The sequence below is a fragment of the Mobula hypostoma genome, chromosome 19 (assembly GCF_963921235.1).
Source record: "Mobula hypostoma chromosome 19, sMobHyp1.1, whole genome shotgun sequence".
NCBI classification, from domain to species: Eukaryota; Metazoa; Chordata; class Chondrichthyes; order Myliobatiformes; family Myliobatidae; genus Mobula; species Mobula hypostoma.
This window is the reverse complement of record NC_086115.1, coordinates 47,511,430-47,531,402: the sequence shown is the minus strand read 5'-3', so window position 1 is coordinate 47,531,402 and position 19,973 is coordinate 47,511,430. Positions and strand designations below refer to the sequence as shown.

At 38.3% G+C, this 19,973-nt stretch overlaps 1 protein-coding gene across 3 annotated transcripts in view; it reads left to right on the top strand.

Moving 5' to 3' along the window:
* dock1 (dedicator of cytokinesis 1) overlaps positions 1-18,510 on the top strand; it is a 575,517-nt gene extending 557,007 nt beyond the window's left edge. For 2 of the 3 annotated variants that reach the window (XM_063071820.1, XM_063071822.1), the window contains 5 exons: positions 1,326-1,471; positions 6,652-6,850; positions 8,223-8,361; positions 12,112-12,257; positions 17,317-18,510. In XM_063071820.1, coding sequence (XP_062927890.1) covers positions 1,326-1,471; positions 6,652-6,850; positions 8,223-8,361; positions 12,112-12,257; positions 17,317-17,409 — 723 coding nt within the window. In that variant the 3' untranslated portion in view covers positions 17,410-18,510. The remainder of the gene's footprint in view (positions 1-1,325; positions 1,472-6,651; positions 6,851-8,222; positions 8,362-12,111; positions 12,258-17,316) is intronic. The other variant, XM_063071821.1, reaches the window with a different exon arrangement.
* Positions 18,511-19,973: the final 1,463 nt, after the last annotated feature.

Sequence of the window (19,973 nt, the reverse complement as noted above, 5' to 3'; positions counted from 1 at the left end):
TTTGACTTCTGAAGCTCGTAACATAATGGAGGAACAGGAGGAAGCCATCTGGTCTATTGAGCCTGCACTGCCATTCAATAGGATCATAGCTGATCTCTTGATACGTTACTACATTATTATGTCAGATCTTGTGTCTGGATCAAGAGCTGGTGAGATTAAGTCAAGCACGACTTAAATATAATATAGGCTAACGGTTCTTTTCAATATGTAAATGGAGCTATATTGATTGAGCAGATATCTTTCATGACAGCAAGTTCGCTTTTTCAAATAAACTTCAAAATCCTTTCATGTTATTTCTGTTGCCAAAATCAACAACGCCCATGAACAAACACCACTGAAAATAAGATACAATCCCTTCCCACAGGTCAGAAAGTACATTACAAAGTTAGCACTTGGGTGCAACAAACTTCCACAAATAGAATGGAACAAGGTTACACATCATTACTTAAGTAAGACAGGCACTTGAAAAACTTCTGGCTGAAGATGTTAAATTTTTATTTTTCAGAACTATAGCTGTAAACAAAATGTACCCGGTCTCTCACATTTGCTTAAATTTATCATCAATGAATCATGCAAATAGATAACGCTTCTATCTTTCTGAGATAAACTGGCAGTTCTTGTTCCTCCTTCTATAGACAGCTAACAGGCAGGGAAAAGACAAGAACATGATAAAAGGATTCAGTAGCATTGGATAAGGTAAACTATTTCCTCTGAAGAGCCCGGAAGAAGTCATCAAAATCTTAAAAAGAAGAACTTGGGCATCCAGGTCACTACTGCCAAATTCATGGGCAGATGTTATTAAAGATTTGACCAGCAAGTCACATTTGGTGATAGGCATTGAAGACACCCATCCATAAAGCATTCTGGTGCTGCTTTCAGTGCTTTTTTTCCCCAAATGTTGCCCAATAGGGAGAAGTGTTTCATCAGAGTGAGTAGCAGGTTGCATTCAGTGAGGTTCGATTCACTGTGTTGTGGTCTGTCCTGGAATTTTACAGAAAGCATCTGGCCGTTCTGCAACCCAAACACAGAACTTAGGCTGTCAAAGCAAACTTACATTCCCAACTAGGCTTTGTGGGTCATAATTCCCTGCAGATGGCTGCCTCCAGATTGATAAAGCAACCAACTTTGATGTAGAAAAAAAAATAAACACTGTAGGGAATTAAAGAGCTCAATTTTGAATTTTCTCATGTTATTGAACAACATTCAAGATGTTTGAAATAGTTGCATGTAACAGGATCATGTTTATTCTTGAAATACCATTAACATTACATTTAAATATATTCAAAAGATGATTTGTTTCTACAAAGTAACTCTTGTACTCTCAGGCTGAAACTCTGGATGAGCGCAGAGGAAGTCGGCCTCGTTCAATGGTACGTTCCTTCACAATGCCATCAACTCCAAGACCTCTGTCTGTTGCATCAGTCTCCTCCATGTCATCTGACAGTACCCCGTCCAGGCCAGGTTCTGATGGGTATGTTTTACAGTTAATGTGATCACATTATATTTGTCAAGTTTCTCTGAAATTTAACTGGGATGATTTAACAGATGAATATGTTTGTGCATTATGAGTACAGTTTGAGCAAGAAATTAATGAGGTCACCTTATAATCCAAGGAATACAAATGCCTTGAATTATTGTGTCCTATCTTATATCCATTGATCTAAGGAATACAAGTTCATTAACAACATCTGGGAGCTCTATGGACATAACTATAGGAAATAAAGATGCAAATTATTTTGTCCTACTCCATCGACACCTGCATGTGAAGCTTACTCTTGTTGCAAATATGGGTGCAGCTTCATCCATGCATTCTGAGGTAACAAAGCATAATGTCACCTGAGATCGCACTTTTCCTGTAATCTGCACATGATTATATTAAAATAACCATATACCATGAACTGCAGTGACCCTATAACTGATCCTTCTAAAACATTGTGAAAAGAGGACAATTACAGCATTAGAGGTAAAAGTTAAACAAGTAATGTGTGGGGTGAAGGTTAAATAAAACAAAATAGTCAGTTAACAACTGTAGCAGAATAATCATTTTTTAACCATTAAATCTCTTTTGTGAAAATTTATGGATAGCCTGCCTAGCTTCAAGATACACACCAATTCCACAGGTTCTTCATTTGCTATTCTTATAACTTCAAAACAAAATACCAGATATGTTAAATATGATTTTGTTTTTAAAAATACACATTGACTCTGCCCGACTCTATAATTTATATGTTTTTAATTACCACTGGCTTAATAATCAATTGTAGTATTTTCCCTACTGACATCAGACTGGTTAGTTGTATCCTGTTTTCTTACATCCTTTTTTATTAATAATCAAACATTTGCTACCTTAGAATTCTGGATCAATGGGATTTTGAAGATTTTATTATTTGTTGAAAACAGAACTGCAAAATTGGATGATTGTTAAGGAATGAAGCATCAGCTTTTAGATTAGGTAATTTTAAGTCTAGCAGTAATAAATTTGGAGCATATTGATAGAAGTGATTAATGACAAGTAAAGCAATAGTTGAAGACCACCAGAGAGAGAGAAAACAGATTTGTTAGATAGTAAAAACAGCAGAAAATGATGTTGCAATATGAGCACTCTGTAAGATTGTCAAATGTGCAGATCCTACATTGTGTATTTTATTTAACAATTCACCAAAGCTGGTTAATAACCAGAGCTTTAATGACCACACAGAATGTAATGATCAACACAGTAAATTTTGATTGTATTAGACTTTGGGCAGCAAATCCCAGACTCTGATAAGAACCTTATGAGGAACTAACTGGATAATTGGAACATAATAAAAGAATAGTAAGAGTTACTTTGGATCACTAGAAAGTGGGGAACATACTCTATTTTCATTCCACACATTAGTTTTCACAAAGAGGACTAACAACAATGGTCATAATGTTACACAAGTTTCAAAAGCAATAAATGAGACCAAGCAATTTTAGAAGCTCTGAAATCTTAATAATCTGCTGAAGTATTACTGAAATGACAAGCGAAAATGAGTTTGATTTCATAATTCCCACTCTTAGTAACATCTAGTGCAGTAAAATGGCCACTATCATCATGAAGAATCCCACACATCCTGCTCATGGACTGTTTGTTCCACTCCCATTAGAGTTGAGGCTACGTAGCATCCACACCAGGACCACCTCACTCAAAAACAGTTACTTTCCCTAAGCAGCAAGGCTGATGATCAACACCTTCACCCACTAATCCACCCCATCACCACTACTTTATCGTTCCCTGTCAAAGTCACCTTATGTACCGACATTACAGTGCCTAGTGTCACTTCATGGACACACAATCTATATATTTATATTTATTGTGTTTCTTTTATTATTGTGTCCTTTATCTTATAGTATTTTTTGTCGTACACCAGATCTGGAGTCACAATTATTTTGTTCTCCTTTTCACTTGTGTACTGGAAAGACAGTAAGCAATCTTGAATATTGAACTAGTGTAATAATTGTTGATCATTGGTTGTATAGTTTGAATTGTGAAGCAGTTTTGATTTGTCAACAATACAAAAATGGTTTTAAAAATCCTGTTGGTTAAAAGTAATAAATTATCATTTTAAAAATTTGTAAGTCATAAACAATATAACCAGAGGCTAATCAGGTGTGATTAGAAATTAAGTCATTCAGTAGTATGGAAATTCATTTTTAAGCTTATTATTTTTCCTAAGAAAGTTATAAATAATTTACAGTGGTTCAGATTGCTACATAATTTATCTCTTGCATCTTCTTTTGGTTAGCCATAATGCTTTGATCCATATCACGTAATCAATAATTATTCCAATTTAAAATTCTGCAGTAGTTTTACATCATTGTGTTCTGGAGGATGAATATAAACACTGATTTCACTTCAAAGAAATAATTTTATTTTTTGATATTCCAGTCTGTCATAAAACACATTTTAGAATGTATTATAATATCTTAACATACATTTTCTGAATTGAAATATTGTCATGTATTTTCCAGAGAAATGGTAGCATTTAACATATGTGTCAAAAAATTCAAACAGCAGTGTGGTAACTTCCTACAAGCTTAGATTAGTTTAGAGGGAATCTATCCATAAGATCTGGTGCAGGGACAGATTGAAAACGGACAGGAATAGTTGTATTAAGTATTACAGTTTTCAAATGAATTTAATTTACTTAAATGCTTCCAATTAGCTTTAATTTTTTTTTTTAAGTACAGGGCCCATAAAAGATATTCACCCCTCACCCTTTGGAAGTATTTATGTTTTATTGTTTTACAACATTGAAACACAGTGGATTTAATTTGACTTTTTGGACACTGATCAACAGAAAAAGGATCTTTTGTGTCAAAGTGAAAACAGATCTCTACAAAGTGATTTAAATTAATGACAAAGATAAAATAAAAAATAATTAATTGAATAAGTATTCACCCTCTTTAATATGACACACCAAATCATCATTTGGTGCCGCCAATTGTTTTTAGAAGTCGCATAATTAGTAAATAGAGATCACCTATGTGTATTCAAGGTGTTTCAACTGATTGTAGTAAAAATACACCTGTATCTGGAAGGTCCAACTGCTGGTGAATCAGTATCCTGGCAAAAACTACACCACGAAGACAAAAGAACACTCCAAAGAACTCGACGAAAAGGTTATTTATTGAAAAGCACATCAGGAGCTGGATACAAGAAAATTTCCAAGCCACTGAAAATCCCTTGGAGTACAGTTCAGTCAATCATCAAGAAATGGAAAGAATATGGCACAGATGTAAATCTGCCCAGAGCAGGCTGTCCACAAAAACTGTGTGACCATGCAAGGAAGTAAGGGAGGCCACCAAGAGACCTTAGAACTCTCTGGAGGAATTACAAGCTTCAGTGGCTGAGATGGGAGTGACTGCGCATACAACAACTGTTGCCCAGGTGCTTCACCAGTCACAGCTTTATGGGAGAGTGGCAAAGAGAAAGCCACTGTTGGAAAAAACTCACATGAAATCTCAGCTGGAGTTTGCCATAAGGCATGTGAGAGTCTCTGAAGTCAGTTCGAAGAAGGTTCTATGGTCTTATGAAACTAAAATTGAGCTTTTTGGCTATCAGAGTAAACGCTATGCTTGACGTAAGCCAAACACCACACATCATCAAAATTACACCATCCCTACCTTGAAGCATGGCGGTGGCTGCATCCTGCTTCACTGTAGCAGGCCCTGGAAGGCTTGTGAAGGTATAGGGTAAAATGAATGCAGCAAAATTCAGGGAAATCCTGGAGGAACACCTGATGTAGTCTGCAAGAAAACTGTGACTTGGGAGAAGATTTGTTTTCCAGCAAGACAATGACTTCAGGCATAAAGCCAAAGCTACACAGGAATGGCTTAAAAACAACAACGTTAAGTCAGAGTCCGGATCTCAATCCAATTGCGAATATGTGGCTGGACTTGAAAAGGGCTGTTCACTCATAATTTCCATGCAATCTGACAAAGCTTGAGCAGTTTTGTAAAGAAGAATGGGGAAAAGTTGCAGTGTCCATTTGCTGATAGAGACCTATCGACACAGACTGAAGGCTGTAATTGCCGTCAAAGGTACATCTACTAAATACTGATTTGAAGGGGGTGAGTACTTATGCGATTGATTATTTTGTGTTTAGTAATTGTAATAAATTTTGACCAATTTGTATAAATTTGTTTTCACTTTGAGACAAAAGAGTCTTTTCTGTGAATCAGTGTCAAATAAGCCAAGATAAATCCACTGTGATTCAATGTTGTAAAACAGTAAAACATGAAAACCTTGCAAGGGAGGGGAATACTTTTTATAGGCATGCTATCAAGCTAATAAAATTAATTTTTTGAAATGCAGGAGTCATGGACTGTTAGGCTGTAAAATTTGTTTTTGACATTTCTCTTGGAGGCGTGTTTTGGCATCAGAAATCTGATGAGGTTTATGTCAGGAAAGCATTGATAATGAGAATCTGGATGGCTACTGCAAGGAGACTCATTCAAGGGAGTCATGGATTTAGCAGATGGTTAAGCAGCATGCTTGTGGGAAAATACTGGCCAGCAAAAAACCAGCAAAAAAATTATTGAAAACATTAAAATATAAACTGGAAAATTCAAACAAAGTACTAACCTTGTTAGGTTTTACATTTCCCTTTTCAGTAAAGAAGGAATAATGTCTGAGTATTTCACTTTAATATCCAAATAAATTGCTTAACAAAATTCTTTAGATTATAGATGCTGCATTGGAAATTTACAGATTTCATGAGAAATACATTTGCTCCAGATTTGATGGATTTGAAATACATTTGATCATACTCTAGGCATTTTTTAAATCTTTTAGCGGAACAGGCCCTTGCAGCCCAGTGAGCCACGCCACCCGGCAACTCACCTATTTGACACTAGCCTAATCATGGGACAATTTACAGTGACCATTTACTTATTAATTGGTACATCTTGGTGCTCTGGCTTCCTCCCACATTCCCAAGAGGAAACCAATGCGATCATGGGAAGAATGTACAAGCTACTTGCAGACGGCACTGGAATTGAACTCTGAAATCTGACACACTTAGCTTGTAGCAGCAGCACGCTAACCACTATACTACCGTAGCACCCTTAACCAGTTATAACAAGTTTATTTATATATTTTCCTTTGTTCAATATCATTTATTTTAGATTTATTCTGGAGCCTCTTCTCCCAAAGAAGATGCATTCAAGATCTCAGGATAAATTGGATAAGGATGATTTTGACAGGGACAAGCGAGAGAAAAAGAAAGAAAAAAGGAACAGCAAACACCAAGAAATGTTTGACAAAGAATTTAAAGCAACTGATATTTCCAGCCAATCTACAGAAGCAGTGATTCTGTCTGAAACGGTAATTGCATGATAATTTGTGAACTGAGTTTCTGTCAATTACTGTATTAAATAACTCCTCTAAATATTCACTGTTTTTCCCGTCTATTTAAAATGCAGGTACAGTGAGCCATGAAATAATTAGGAGCTACTGCTTTAATGACTGCAAGAAACATTCAGCATTGTGCTTTATAAGTACAAACGAGGCAACATAGCATTAAAAATCTGAACAGTTGACATTGAAAAATGTTATGCAAATTGCTATTGAAAATTTTCATCTTTAAAAAACTCTCTCTATATTTTGAGTAGTAAACTACCTAACATCCTAACCTCACATCTGATTGTCAATGAAGGATAATGGATTTGCATTCAGTGTTCACAACAACATTATGTTTATCAGTACAGATGTTTAATGAAGAAATTCAATGCTTAAGTAAAATGCCTGAGAAGTAACTAAGAGCGTGGCAGTGGTCAGTTATTGAGAAATTAGGAAAAAATAGCAAGTGCACGCAAAAGGAAGATCACAAAACATGAAAGAGATTCAGGATGAGTATTTAATCCTTTTGATGTCTTAAGCTAGGTACATTTCAAAACAAAATTGGTAAGGCACCTGAATCAAAACACACTCATCCAGTTATTCACAAGCCCCATTTAACAATTTTGTGCAATTAATTTCTTACTACTTGTAATAATTGCTATTTTCACCCTTTTAGAAACCATGAAGTTAGAAATGTATGGATTAAATTAGCATTTGATTCAGTTGCAATCAAAAGACAGTTCAATACTAACAAGTTAAAACCTTAACTTCGCAAACAACAGGAATTCTGCAGATGCTGGAAATTCAAGCAACACACATCAAAGTTGCTGGTGAACGCAGCAGGCCAGGCAGCATCTCTAGGAAGAGGTACAGTCGACGTTTCAGGCCGAGACCCTTCGTCAGGACTAACTGAGATAAAATCTCTTACTAACTCTTCCTTCAGTTAGTCCTGACGAAGGGTCTCGGCCTGAAACGTCGACTGTACCTCTTCCTAGAGATGCTGCCTGGCCTGCTGCGTTCACCAGCAACTTTGATGTGTGTTGCTAAAACTTTAACTTTTTTTTTGCCTTCCTTACTTTAGCATACTAATGATTGCAGCATTCCTTCTACTATTCTCACTAAGACATCAAAGTTTGGAATATCCTCTCTGCCCAGCCCCGTCCCTTGCCCATTTATAAGATGAACCAGGTCAAATATTGCTGCTTTTACATGAATTGATATGATAATACTAAGTTGTCCTGAATCAGAATTGATCCTTAAATTCTCATGTGACGTTGCTCATGGTCTGTAATAGAAGTTGACTCTATTAAAACTGTAGTGCTTTTCATGATGGCACAACTTGCCTCTTCTTTTTCAGATCAGTCCTTTACGACCACAAAGACCAAAGAGCCAAGTGATTAATATACTGGCGGCTGATAGAAGGTTTTCTGCATCTTCAGTATCAAATCCAGTAACTCCCAGAGCTAAGTTGTCATTTTCCTTACAACCTGGCCTGAGTAAGTACTTTACTGTAAGTTCAGAAATAATTTTTATGAAAAGAAGGTTTTTTTTCCCATGGTGGGGTATCAAAACCAAGATGATTTAAGGTGAGAAGAACAAGTTTAAAGGGGACCTAAGAGTTAAGTTTTGAACACACTGGGAGGTCAGTTGTTGGAAACAAAATGCCAGAGGAAGTGATAAAATCATATGCAATTACAATTATTAAGAAACACTTAGGCAGACACTTAGAGAAGGCATTAAGAATATGGCCCTATTTCAGGTAAATAGATTGATGGGTAAAAAGCTCAGCAGGGTTGTGGTGGGCAGAAGGGCCTGTTTCTATGCTTTATAAGTCTATGGTTCTATTGTTTCTTTGGAATGTTCAATTATGTATCATACTTCTAGCTAGTGAGTGGGGAAATTGCCTGAAATTAGATTTCATGGGGTATTCAATTCAGCATCCTGTTTAAAACTGTACTTGCCATGGAGTTTAACATGATAATATCAGCTTCCAAGTCCTTTTGCATCTCTTTGCAAGATATAATTAGGTGACTTCCTGATATGTGCTGTGCCTGCACATCTGACATAGATCAGACCAAGTTGTCCCAGGAGCAAAAATCCTTACATACTCCTAGCGGAACTGGATCTTCAAACAACACACACAAAATGCTAGAGGAACTTAGCAGAGCTGGGAAGTCAGTTGGTGAAAAAGATAAAGGGCTGGAGAAGGGGGAATTGGATAGGAGAGGACAGAAGGCCATGAAAGAAAGGGAAGGGGGAGGAGCACCAGAGGGAGGTGATGGGCAGTAAGAAAATAAGGTGCGAGAGGGAAATGGGAATGAAATGCTGAAGGGAGGAGACAATTACTGGAAACTTGAGAAATCGATGTTCATGCCATCAGGTTGGAGATTTCCGAGACGGAATTTAAGGTGTTACTCCTCCAACCTGAGTGTGACCACATCGCAGCAGAAGAGGAGGCCATGGCCTGGCATGTCAGATAAAATATAATCCCAGATTGTTTATATATCAACAGAAATTACAACAGCTGTTGAATAGAACAGATTCCCCCTTCTTCAGCCTTTTATCTCTTTCACCAATTGACTTTCCAGCTCTTTACTTCACCCCTCCTCCTCTTCCCAGTTTTACCTATCACCTACTCCCTTGTATTTCTTCCTCCCCCCCCCCACACCTTCTTACTCTGACTTCACAACTTATTCTCTCCAGTCCTGATGAAGAGTCTTGGCCCGAAGCGTCGACTGTTTACTCTTTTCCATCGATGCTGCCTGGCATGCTGAATTCCTCCAGCATCTGCAGATTTTCTCTTGGTTGTGATAAAACTGGATCTTCCCAGTTTTATGTTAAAATGGTATCCCACTAAAGTGAGTCCCATACTTAGCTTTTACCCTTCAAGCCCCCAGGAGCCCTAATGCCACATTCTTGATTGTCAACCCAAATGCATCTACAATTCCTGACAATCGTATACTGCTAGGAAGTCCAGGGCAGTACATTTATGTCCCTGAAAAAATGAGCTGTCCATTGGGTAAGTGCCTTGGACACTACTGATGTTTGATGAAATAGTCTTTGTCACACAATAGCTTAAAACCATCTAGTGCGCCCATTGGAGCAGAGCAACATGTCTAGGTCAACAATTGAAAGTGTAATGTTAACAAGTATTTAATAGTACTTAAGGATCTTTCTGAATGGATTAAATCCATAATCAGCATGAATTCAGCTGCATGCACTTAAATGAAACAGTTTGTAGGGCAATAGGAAGATAGTACACAACAACCATAGAATGTATGTACAATAGGCTAGGACTGTAGACAAGAAATACAGATTTGTTGGAAGTGTTTGGAGCTGTGAGCAGTACACAGAGTAAGAAAATAGTTCCATTGGCACAAACTTACCACAGCCTAAAAAAGAGAGAAAAAAAAATCAGTACACGCTATTCTTGCTTTAACTTTCAAATGGGGCAGAATCTATTACAATTTATATTTTACAATCAGTGTTAAAATTGTTTTCTTGATGTTAATGCTGACTACACAGTGGCAATTTTATTAAGTACACCTGCTCATTAATGCAAATATCTAATCAGTCGATCATGTGGCAGCAACTCAATGCATAAAAGCATGCAGACATGGTCAATCGGTTCAGTTGTTCAGACAAAACTTCAGAATGGGGAAGAAATGTGATCTGTGAAATGATTGCTGGTACCAGATGGGGTGGTTTGGGTATCTCAGAAACTGCTGATCTCCTGGGATTTTTACATACAGCAGTCTCTCAAGTTTACAGAGAATCGTGCAAAAAAAAACAACAAAAAAATTCTAGTGAGTGGCAGTTCTGTGGGCGAAAATGCCTTATTAATGAGAGGTAAGATGAGAACAGCCAGACTGGTTCAAGCTGATACAAAGACAATGGGAACTCATATAACCATGTGCTAAAAACAGTAATGTGCAGAAGAGCATCCCTGAATGCACATGTCAAACCTTGAACTGGATGGGTTACAGTAGCAGATGACCACAAACATACAGTATACTCAGTGGCCACTTTATTAGATACCTCCTGTCCTTAATAAAGTGGTCACAGAGTGTTGTTACTGACAGCATTGTCTTTGAATTCTGTACATTGGGTAGGCAGAATTAGCATTAGATGGAAAACACATTATCCAGGGTTGTCAGTGAATGATATGTTGGCAGGGTAATCATCAATAAGTTGCATATCATTTACGTCTTTGAAATTTCATTTGATTTTTTTTTAATTGAATACACAGTATGTCCACCAGTCACTCATGTAGTACTCCTGCAGCTTCACCTGACACCTCTTGCTGATATTTATCCCAGAGGTGTAGATACCATGGCTGTCTTCCCAAAGTAGAACGGTCTGCGAGCAATGGCTAGGTCTCAAAGAGTGAATCCTGAAACCCTGTTCTCAAGTTCACCTTCTGTTGGTTCAAGGATATCCAAGAGTGTCGCACTGCTTGAATTTATTGAAAAGAATTTCAATTTTGTGTCAGCAGTGTCTTCATGCATGGGATGCAAAACAATTGTACATTGTTATTTTATATATGTTACATTATTTCTTCATATAGTAGGTACCGTGTTTGTACCTGCATGAAAGAAATAAAAGTTTTTAAAATTTTAGCCATAGGTATCGGATATTTAAGAATGGCTCTAAAGGATTTAAATAGTAAACCACTAACCTGCACATTTTCCAACCAAGGCCAGCAACCATATTCAAATGAAATATTCAAATTGTGTATATGTGCACAAAATTAAAATAGTGTGAAGAAATGTGGAAGAATGCATGTTTCTTTTCTACCTTTATGAAAAGAAAATATTTATTTCACATTTATAAAGGAACAATTCTAGTGCTTATTAATAGTTCCCTTTGTAGTGTAAATGCATAATTTTTTATATGTTGTATATGGACATCCACATAAAAACATTAGTCAAAATTAATCAGATTGAAACATTCTGAAGTATTTGGTTTAGTGGCTCATGGCATCTGAAGGTAGTCTCTGACAAAATTACCTCAGAATGAGCACCAATGCCAGGGTAATATTGATACAATGGTAAAGTTACTGGATATATATATTCTGAGGCCAGGACTAATAATTGAAGGTGCGTTCATTTCGAAGCATGACAGCTTGGGAGTTTACATTAAATTCATGAAATAATCTGGAATCTAATAAAAGCTGGGGAAAGAAGTTAGAATTTGAATGCATCCTGATGAAAATTCCAACATTATTTCAACCTGTTCATTTCTAGATATGGAGCTGAATGGTGCTGTTACTTCTGAGCAGACTGGAATACCACCTCCTCTTCCTATCAAAGGCAACACTGGTGATTATGGAACTGTGACCGATAGCCAGGAACTCGCCACTCCAACCACACCCCTCCCTCATCAAACCAGGGTAACTATAGACCTATAGTTAACCAGCAAGATAATTCTTCTTTCATAATTAAAGTATTTCTATATATTCTGAAAAATTTTCTTTTAAACACATAGACCACTTTTGGTCAATAGACTGATACCAATGTCACAGGCTAACTAAACAAGAAGGTAAGAGCAGGAGTAAGTTACAAAGCTCCTCGTGGCTGATCTATGCTGGTGCCAAATATTAATCAGTGCCAGTAACCATTGTTTTGAATTCCTTGATCTGTCAAATGTGTCTCTCTCCCTACCTTAAATACCCCTAATGATCTGGCCTCCTCCACCAATGTAAGTGTAGAACTTCAGAGATTCACTGAGAGGAGGTACATGTGCAATATTTACGTATATTAAAAACAACTTAAAACTTATTGTATATTAAACTAATAACACAAGAAAGCAGCAAAACAATCAGTTCGTTAACCAGCAATTTTACCACTAGCCTTCATAAGTGAATTATCTAATTTGACATTTCTGTGCAAAAAGTATATCACCTGATAGAAGTGAAATATCGCTTATTCTGCTAGGTGTTAAAGTTAGTGTTAAAGCTGCCCTGTAACATTTAAAATTTCAAGCATTTCTGCATGGCAGTTTGCTAAATTTGATCTTATGTGAGTGACTATATCAAGCAATTGCATATTCCCCTACTGGTGAGCTGGAAATATTTCAAACTAAACAATACAAAACTAAACAATATAAGGATTTGGGCAGAAACATGCTTAATCAGGTATATTTAAAGGGAATGAAAGGCTGGATTAGTGAAATAAGGAATATATATAAAAAAAATAGAAACTAAAGCTTGAAGGAATGAAACTCATCATTACAGTGTTTGATTTTCACTGACAAAGTGGTAATATTTAGTATGCATACACAAATAAACATAGCAATATCAAAGTATCCACTGAATTTCAATATTGAGACCAAAAGTAAAATGCTGCTTTTGCCCAACCAATGTGTGGTATAGTTCAGAAATCAGCTTTTGAAGTTATATATTTAATTACATTTATCTTTCGTCTTTTGTAGTTATGGTAATATTTGCACATAAGAATTGTCACAGCATTACGTCCATGCTAAATCGGGTGCAGGTTATTCTCGAGAGGGAGGGCAAGAATCCAGATGTTGTGGTCCATGTAGGGACCAACGACGTGGGCAGGAAGAGTGAGGGGGTCTTGTGTAGTGAGTTCAGGGAGTTAGGTGCAAAGCTGAAGGGCAGGACCTCCAGGGTAACAATCTCAGGATTGCTACCTGTGCCACGTGCGAGTGAGGCAAGGAACAGAAAGATTATACAGATCAATACGTGGCTGAGAGGATGGTGCAGGAGGGAGGGCTTCACGTTTTTAGATAATTGGGCTTTGTTCCAGGGAAAGTGGGATCTGTTCCGACGGTACCGTTTACACCCGAACTGGAGGGGTACTAACATTCTTGCAGGAAAGTTTGCTAGTGCTGCTTGGAGGGGTTTAAACTAAATTTGCAGGGGGCAGGGATCCAGAATGTGAGAGAGGATAGCAAGATGAAGTATAAAGGACAGGTGGGGACTACACAGTTCCGGAATATTAAGTGTGAAGTAGAGAAAGGTGAGGCGGAACGAGTGATAAGGAGGATACATGTGCAGAGGGATGGTCTGACGAAGCATGGAGTTAAATGTGCAGAAACAGTAAGTAAATTTAAGAAGGACAACAAAATTCAAGGGGCGTATAGCCCGGTGAGAGTTCGGGGAGCTGGGTTATGCACAATAGGGAGCGATTTAAACAGAGAGAGAAGGAATGGGTTAAAAATTCTATATCTGAATGCACGAAGTGTCAGAAATAAGGCGGATGAGCTTGAAGCTCAGGTGCGAATGGGTAACTATGATGTTGTTGGGATAACGGAGACATGGCTGCAGGGGGATCAGACCTGGGAATTGAATGTACAAGGGTATACGTGCTATCGAAGGGACAGAAAGGTGGGCAGAGGGGGTGGGGTGGCCCTGTTGGTGAGGAATGAGATTCAGTCCCTTGCAAGGGGGGACATAGAATCAGCAGAAGTAGAGTCAGTGTGGATAGAACTGAGGAACAGTAAGGGCAAAAAGACCCTAATAGGTGTTATCTACAGGCCCCCAAACAGTAGCATGGATATTGGGTGCAAGTTGAATAGGGAGTTAACAATGGCATGTGGCAAAGGAAATGTGCAGTAGTTATGGGGGATTTCAACATGCAGGTGAACTGGGAAAATCAGGTTGGTACTGGACCCCAGGATAGGGAGTTTGTAGAGTGCCTACGGGATGCATTTTTGGAGCAGCTTGTACAAGAGCCGACCAGGGATAAGGCTATTCTGGATTTAGTGTTGTGCAATAAACAGGATTTGATAAGTAATCTTGAAGTAAAGGAGCCATTAGGAGGTAGTGACCATAATATGATAAGTTTTTATCTGCAAGTTGAGAGGGATAAGGGCAGATCAGAAGTGTCAGTATTGCAGTTGAACAAAGGAGACTATGGAGCCATGAGGGAGGAGCTGGCCAAAGTTGACTGGTCGGATATCCTAGCAGAAAAGACAGTGGAACAGCAATGGCAGGTATTCTTGGGAATAATGCACAAGGTGCAAAATCAGTTCATCCCCCGGAGAAGGAAGATTCAAAGGGGGGAAAGTGGACACAGTGGTTGACAAAGGAAGTCAGAGATAGCATAGCATTAAAAAAGAAGTATAACAGAGCTAAGGTGAGTGGGAAGATGGATGATTGGGAAATTTTTAAGGAGCAACAGAACTTAACTAAAAAGGCAATATGGGGAGAAAAAATGAGGTATGAACGCAAGCTTGCTAGGAATATAAAGGAGGATAGCAGAAGTTTTTTTAGGTATGTGAAGAGAAGGAAGATAGTTAAGAACAATGTTGGGCCCTTGAAGAATGAATTGGGAGAAATTGTTATGGGAAACAGAGAAATGGCAGATGAATTTAATAAGTACTTTTTTGGATCTGTCTTCACTAGGGAAGACACAAGCAATCTCCCAGATGTATAGATGGGCCAAGGCATAGGGTAACAGAGGAACTGAAACAGATTGACATTAGGAAGGAAACGGTGATGAGTAGACTGATGGGACTGAAGGCTAACAAATCCCCAGGTCCAGATGGTCTGCATCCTAGAGGAGGTGGCTCTGGAAATTGCGGATGCATTGTTGATCATTTTCCAATGTTCCTTAGATTCAGGATCAGTTCCTGAGGATTGGCGAATGGGTAATATTATCCCACTTTTTAAGAAAGGAGGGAGGGAGAAAACAGAGAACTATCGCCCTGTTAGCCTAACATCAGTAGTGGGGAAGATGCTAGAGTCCATTATTAAAGATGAAATAGCGGCATATCTTGATAGCAGTGATAGGATTGGGCCGAGCCAGTATGGATTTACCAAAGGCAAATCATGTTTGACTAATCTATTGGAGTTTTTCGAGGATGTAACCAGGAAGATAGACGCGGGAGATCCAGTGGATGTGGTGTACCTTGACTTTCAGAAGGCATTTGATAAGTTACCACATAGGAGATTGATGGGTAAAATCAGAGCTCATGGCATTGTGGGGGAGGATATTGACATGGATAGAAAACTGGTTGGCAGATAGAAAGCAAAGGGTAGCAGTGAATGGGTGTTTCTCGGAATGACAGGTGGTGACTAGTGGGGTGCCACAGGGCTCGGTATTGGGACCACAGCTGTTTACGATTTACGTGAATGATTTAGAGGAAGGCATTGCGAATAACATCAGCAAGTTTGCTGATGATACTAAGCTGGGTGGCAGTGTGACATGTGATGAGGATGTTAGGTGAATTCAAGGTGACTTGGATAGGCTGGGTGAGTGGGTAGAAACTTGGCAGATAGCGTTTAATGTGAATAAGTGTGAGGTTATTCACTTTGGGAGCAAGAACAGGAAGGCAGATTATTATCTGAACGGTGTGGAGTTAGGTAAGGGAGAAATACAAAGAGATCTAGGAGTACTTGTTCATCAGTCTCTGAAGGTGAATGAGCAAGTGCAGCAGGCAGTGAAGAAGGCTAATGGAATGTTGGCCTTTATTACAAAGGGAATTGAGTACAAGAGCAAGGAAATCCTTTTGCATTTGTACAGGGCCCTGGTGAGACCACACCTGGAGTATTGTGTGCAGTTTTGGTCTCCAGGGTTAAGGAAGGACATTCTGGCTGTGGAGGAGGTGCAGCATAGGTTCACTAGGTTAATTCCTGGGATGTCCGGACTGTCTTATGCAGAGAGGTTAGAGAGACTGGGCTTGTACACTCTGGAATTAAGGAGATTGAGGGGGGATCTGATTGAGACATATAAGATTATTAAGGGATTGGACAAGATAGAGGCAGGAAATATGTTCCAGATACTGGGAGAGTCCAGTACCAGAGGGCATGGTTTAAGAATTAATGGTAGGTCATTTAGGACAGAGTTGAGGAGGAACTGCTTCTCCCAGAGAGTTGTGGAGGTGTGGAACGCGCTGTCTCAGAAGGCAGTGGAGACCAATTCTCTGGATGCTTTCAAGAAGGAGCTAGATAGGTATCTTATGGATAGGGGAATCAAGGGTTATGGGGACAAGGCAGGAACCGGGTATTGATAGTAGATGATCAGCCGTGATCTCAGAATGGCGGTGCAGGCTCAAAGGGCCGAATGGTCTACTTCTGCACCTATTGTCTATTGTAAATTCTGATCCATTGTTTGTTTGTTTATTTATTTACTCATTGAGATACAGCGCAGAATAGGCCCTTCCAGGCCTTCGAGCTGTGCTGCCCAGCAATCCCCTAATTTAATCTTGGCCTAATCATGGGACAATTTACAGTGACCAATTAACCTACCAACTGGCATGCCTTTGTACTGTGGGAGAAAACCCACACGGTCACAGAACGTTCAGACAGCAGCAAGAAATAAAACAGAAATTAATACCATCAATGAATTGAAATTGCCAATAATCTGCGTTGTGCTGGCACATTAGCATTAAATGTATTGTCTACTCGTGATTAAAGATCCAAAGGTCACTGCTAGAAATGCTACATAAAAATAGCAGCTCACCAAAATTATTCTTTGCAACAGGGTCCTCCTCCTCTGCCAAGCAAGACACCACCTCCGCCTCCTCCAAAGTCAGCTCGAAGGCAAGCATCTGTGGATTCTGGAATTGTACAGTGATGCTCTGATACTGTACTCACTCCCAAGTCTGGCTTATAGAGTTCAATTCCAAAAGGCAGAAATTTCAGTCATTTCCATTCTTTTCTCTTTTCAGCAAAGAAACTGTACTAAATAATTTACCCCATTTGTACATACAATGTTAGCAATTGGAATTATCCTTTTTACAGCAGTAAGAAGAGAAAACCACTTTCTTCACCTGCAGATTCTGTTGCTGTAGTAAATATTAACTTTGAGTTAGCTTATAAACAGCTGAAAGTTACAGTGGAAACTTCTTTTGTGGAATAAATATTGAGAAGATTGCCAAGTGGATGAAATTTCTGCCATTTGTTTGGAAACTGATTTAAAATCACTCTTGCATTAGAAGCACAGGAATATATTACTTGCTTTATGTTTAAATAGCTTTTTGACAATTACTTCATTCTCAGATAAAGAGATTTGCTTACTTTCAAATAAGACGGGTAAAATGATCAAATTTCTGCTTTGTTTATGGGGTGTAATCATTATGTACAGAAGTTTGTATATATATATGATGCTGAAAATTTTAATACTTGTTTTATGATGTCAACTTTTCTTACATTGGCTTAGTATAATTCTGCAAATGAATTCCTATACTAACAGCTTTTAGATTTTGAAGCTTACTGACTGTAAACTATTGTTTTTTTAATTTGCTAAAGATCATGTTTTAGATTCATTTAATAGGGTCAAACATGGGAAATGGAATATGCCAAGTAATGCTAACTCTTTCTACAGTTTTTTAATAATCTTATCAATTCTGAAACATAATTTTAACATTTTCTGTAATAATGGTAACCATGAATCTAGATCATTCATAATTCACAACTGACCCTATAAATAAAACAAAAACCTTAACAGTTTCAGAGTTTGAAGTATTTATTCATAAGTAGATAATATTTACTCTATGTGCCATTAAGCAACAAAACCACAACTGTTATTCTAGTACTTGCGAATTGGAAAATATTTCATAATTTGAAAAACCCTATATAAAATGTTTCTAGTCCTGTTATAAAAATCAATTTTTATGTGTGTTGCTTGAATTTCCAGCATCTGCAGAATTCCTGTTGTTCTAGTCCTGTTATCATTGTTCACTTGCCTAGTATGTTGGATTATGATTTTTTTCAACTCTAGAGCCTAAATTACTGATATGTACATAAGTATACCTGCAAAAGATAAATCATTTTATATTTAGAGAACATAAGATTACATAGACCTATCAGCTGTGAATACAGTGGATGCAAAAGTTTGGGCACCCCTGGTCAAAATTTCTGTTACTGTGGATAATTAAATGAGTAGAAGATGAACTGATCTCCAAAAGTCGTAAAGTTAAAGATGAAACTTTCCTTTCAACATTTTAAGCAAGATTCGTGTATTATTTTTGTTTGGTACAATTGTAGAGTGGAAAAAAAGGAAAGGAGCACCATGCAAAAGTTTAGGCACCCCAAGAGATTTGAGCTCTCAGATAACTTTTACCAAGGCCTTAGACCTTAATTAGCTTGTTAGGGCTATGGCTTGTTTACAGTCATCGTTATGAAAGGCCAGGTGATGCAAATTTCAAAGCTTTATAAATACCCTGACTCCTCAAACCTTGACCCAACAATCAGCAGCCATGGGCTTCTCTAAGCAGCTGCCTAGCACTCTGAAAATTAAAATAAATGATGCCCACAAAGCAGGAGAAGGCTATAAGAAGATAGCAAAGAGTTTTCAGGTTGCCGTTTCTTCAGTTCATAATGTAATTAAGAAATGGCAGTTAACAGGAATGGTGGAGGTCAAGTTGAGGTCAGGAAGACCAAGAAAACTTTCCGAGAGAACTGCTCAGAAGATTGCTAGAAAGGCAAATCAAAACCCCGTTTGACTACAGAAGACCTTCAGGAAGATTTAGCAGACTCTGGAGTGGTGGTGCACTGTTCTACTGTGCAGCGACACCTGCACAAATATGACCTTCATCGAAGAGTCATCAGAAGAAGACCTTGACACGAGGGAATCTGCAGATGCTGGAAATTCAAACACACACAAAAACTACTGGTGGAATGCAGCAGGCCAGGCAGAATCGATGGAAAGAGGTACAGTCGACGTTTTGGGCCGGGACCCTTCGTCAGGACTAACAAAGAAGAGATAGTAAGAGATTTGAAAGTAGGAGAGGGAAGGGAGATCCGAAATGATAGGAGAAGACAGAAGGGTAGGGGTGGATCTAAGAGCTGGAAAGTTGATTGGCAAAAGGGATATCAGACTGGAGAAGGGAGAGGATCATGGGACGGGAAGCCTAGGGAGAGAGAGAAGGGGGAAGAGGAGCCCAGAGGGTGGAGAGCAGGCAAGGAGTTATACTGAGAGGGACAAAGGGAGAAAAAAGAGAGTGAGAGAGGAAAAAGAAGGGGGGAAAAGAAAAAAAATATATATATATATATAATATAAATAAATAAGGGATGGGGCGTGAAGGGTAGGAACGGAAGTTAGAGAAGTCAATATTCATGCCATCAGGTTGGAGGCTACCTAGTCGGAATATAAAGTGGTGTTCCTCTAACCTGAGTGTGGCTTCATCTTGACAGTAG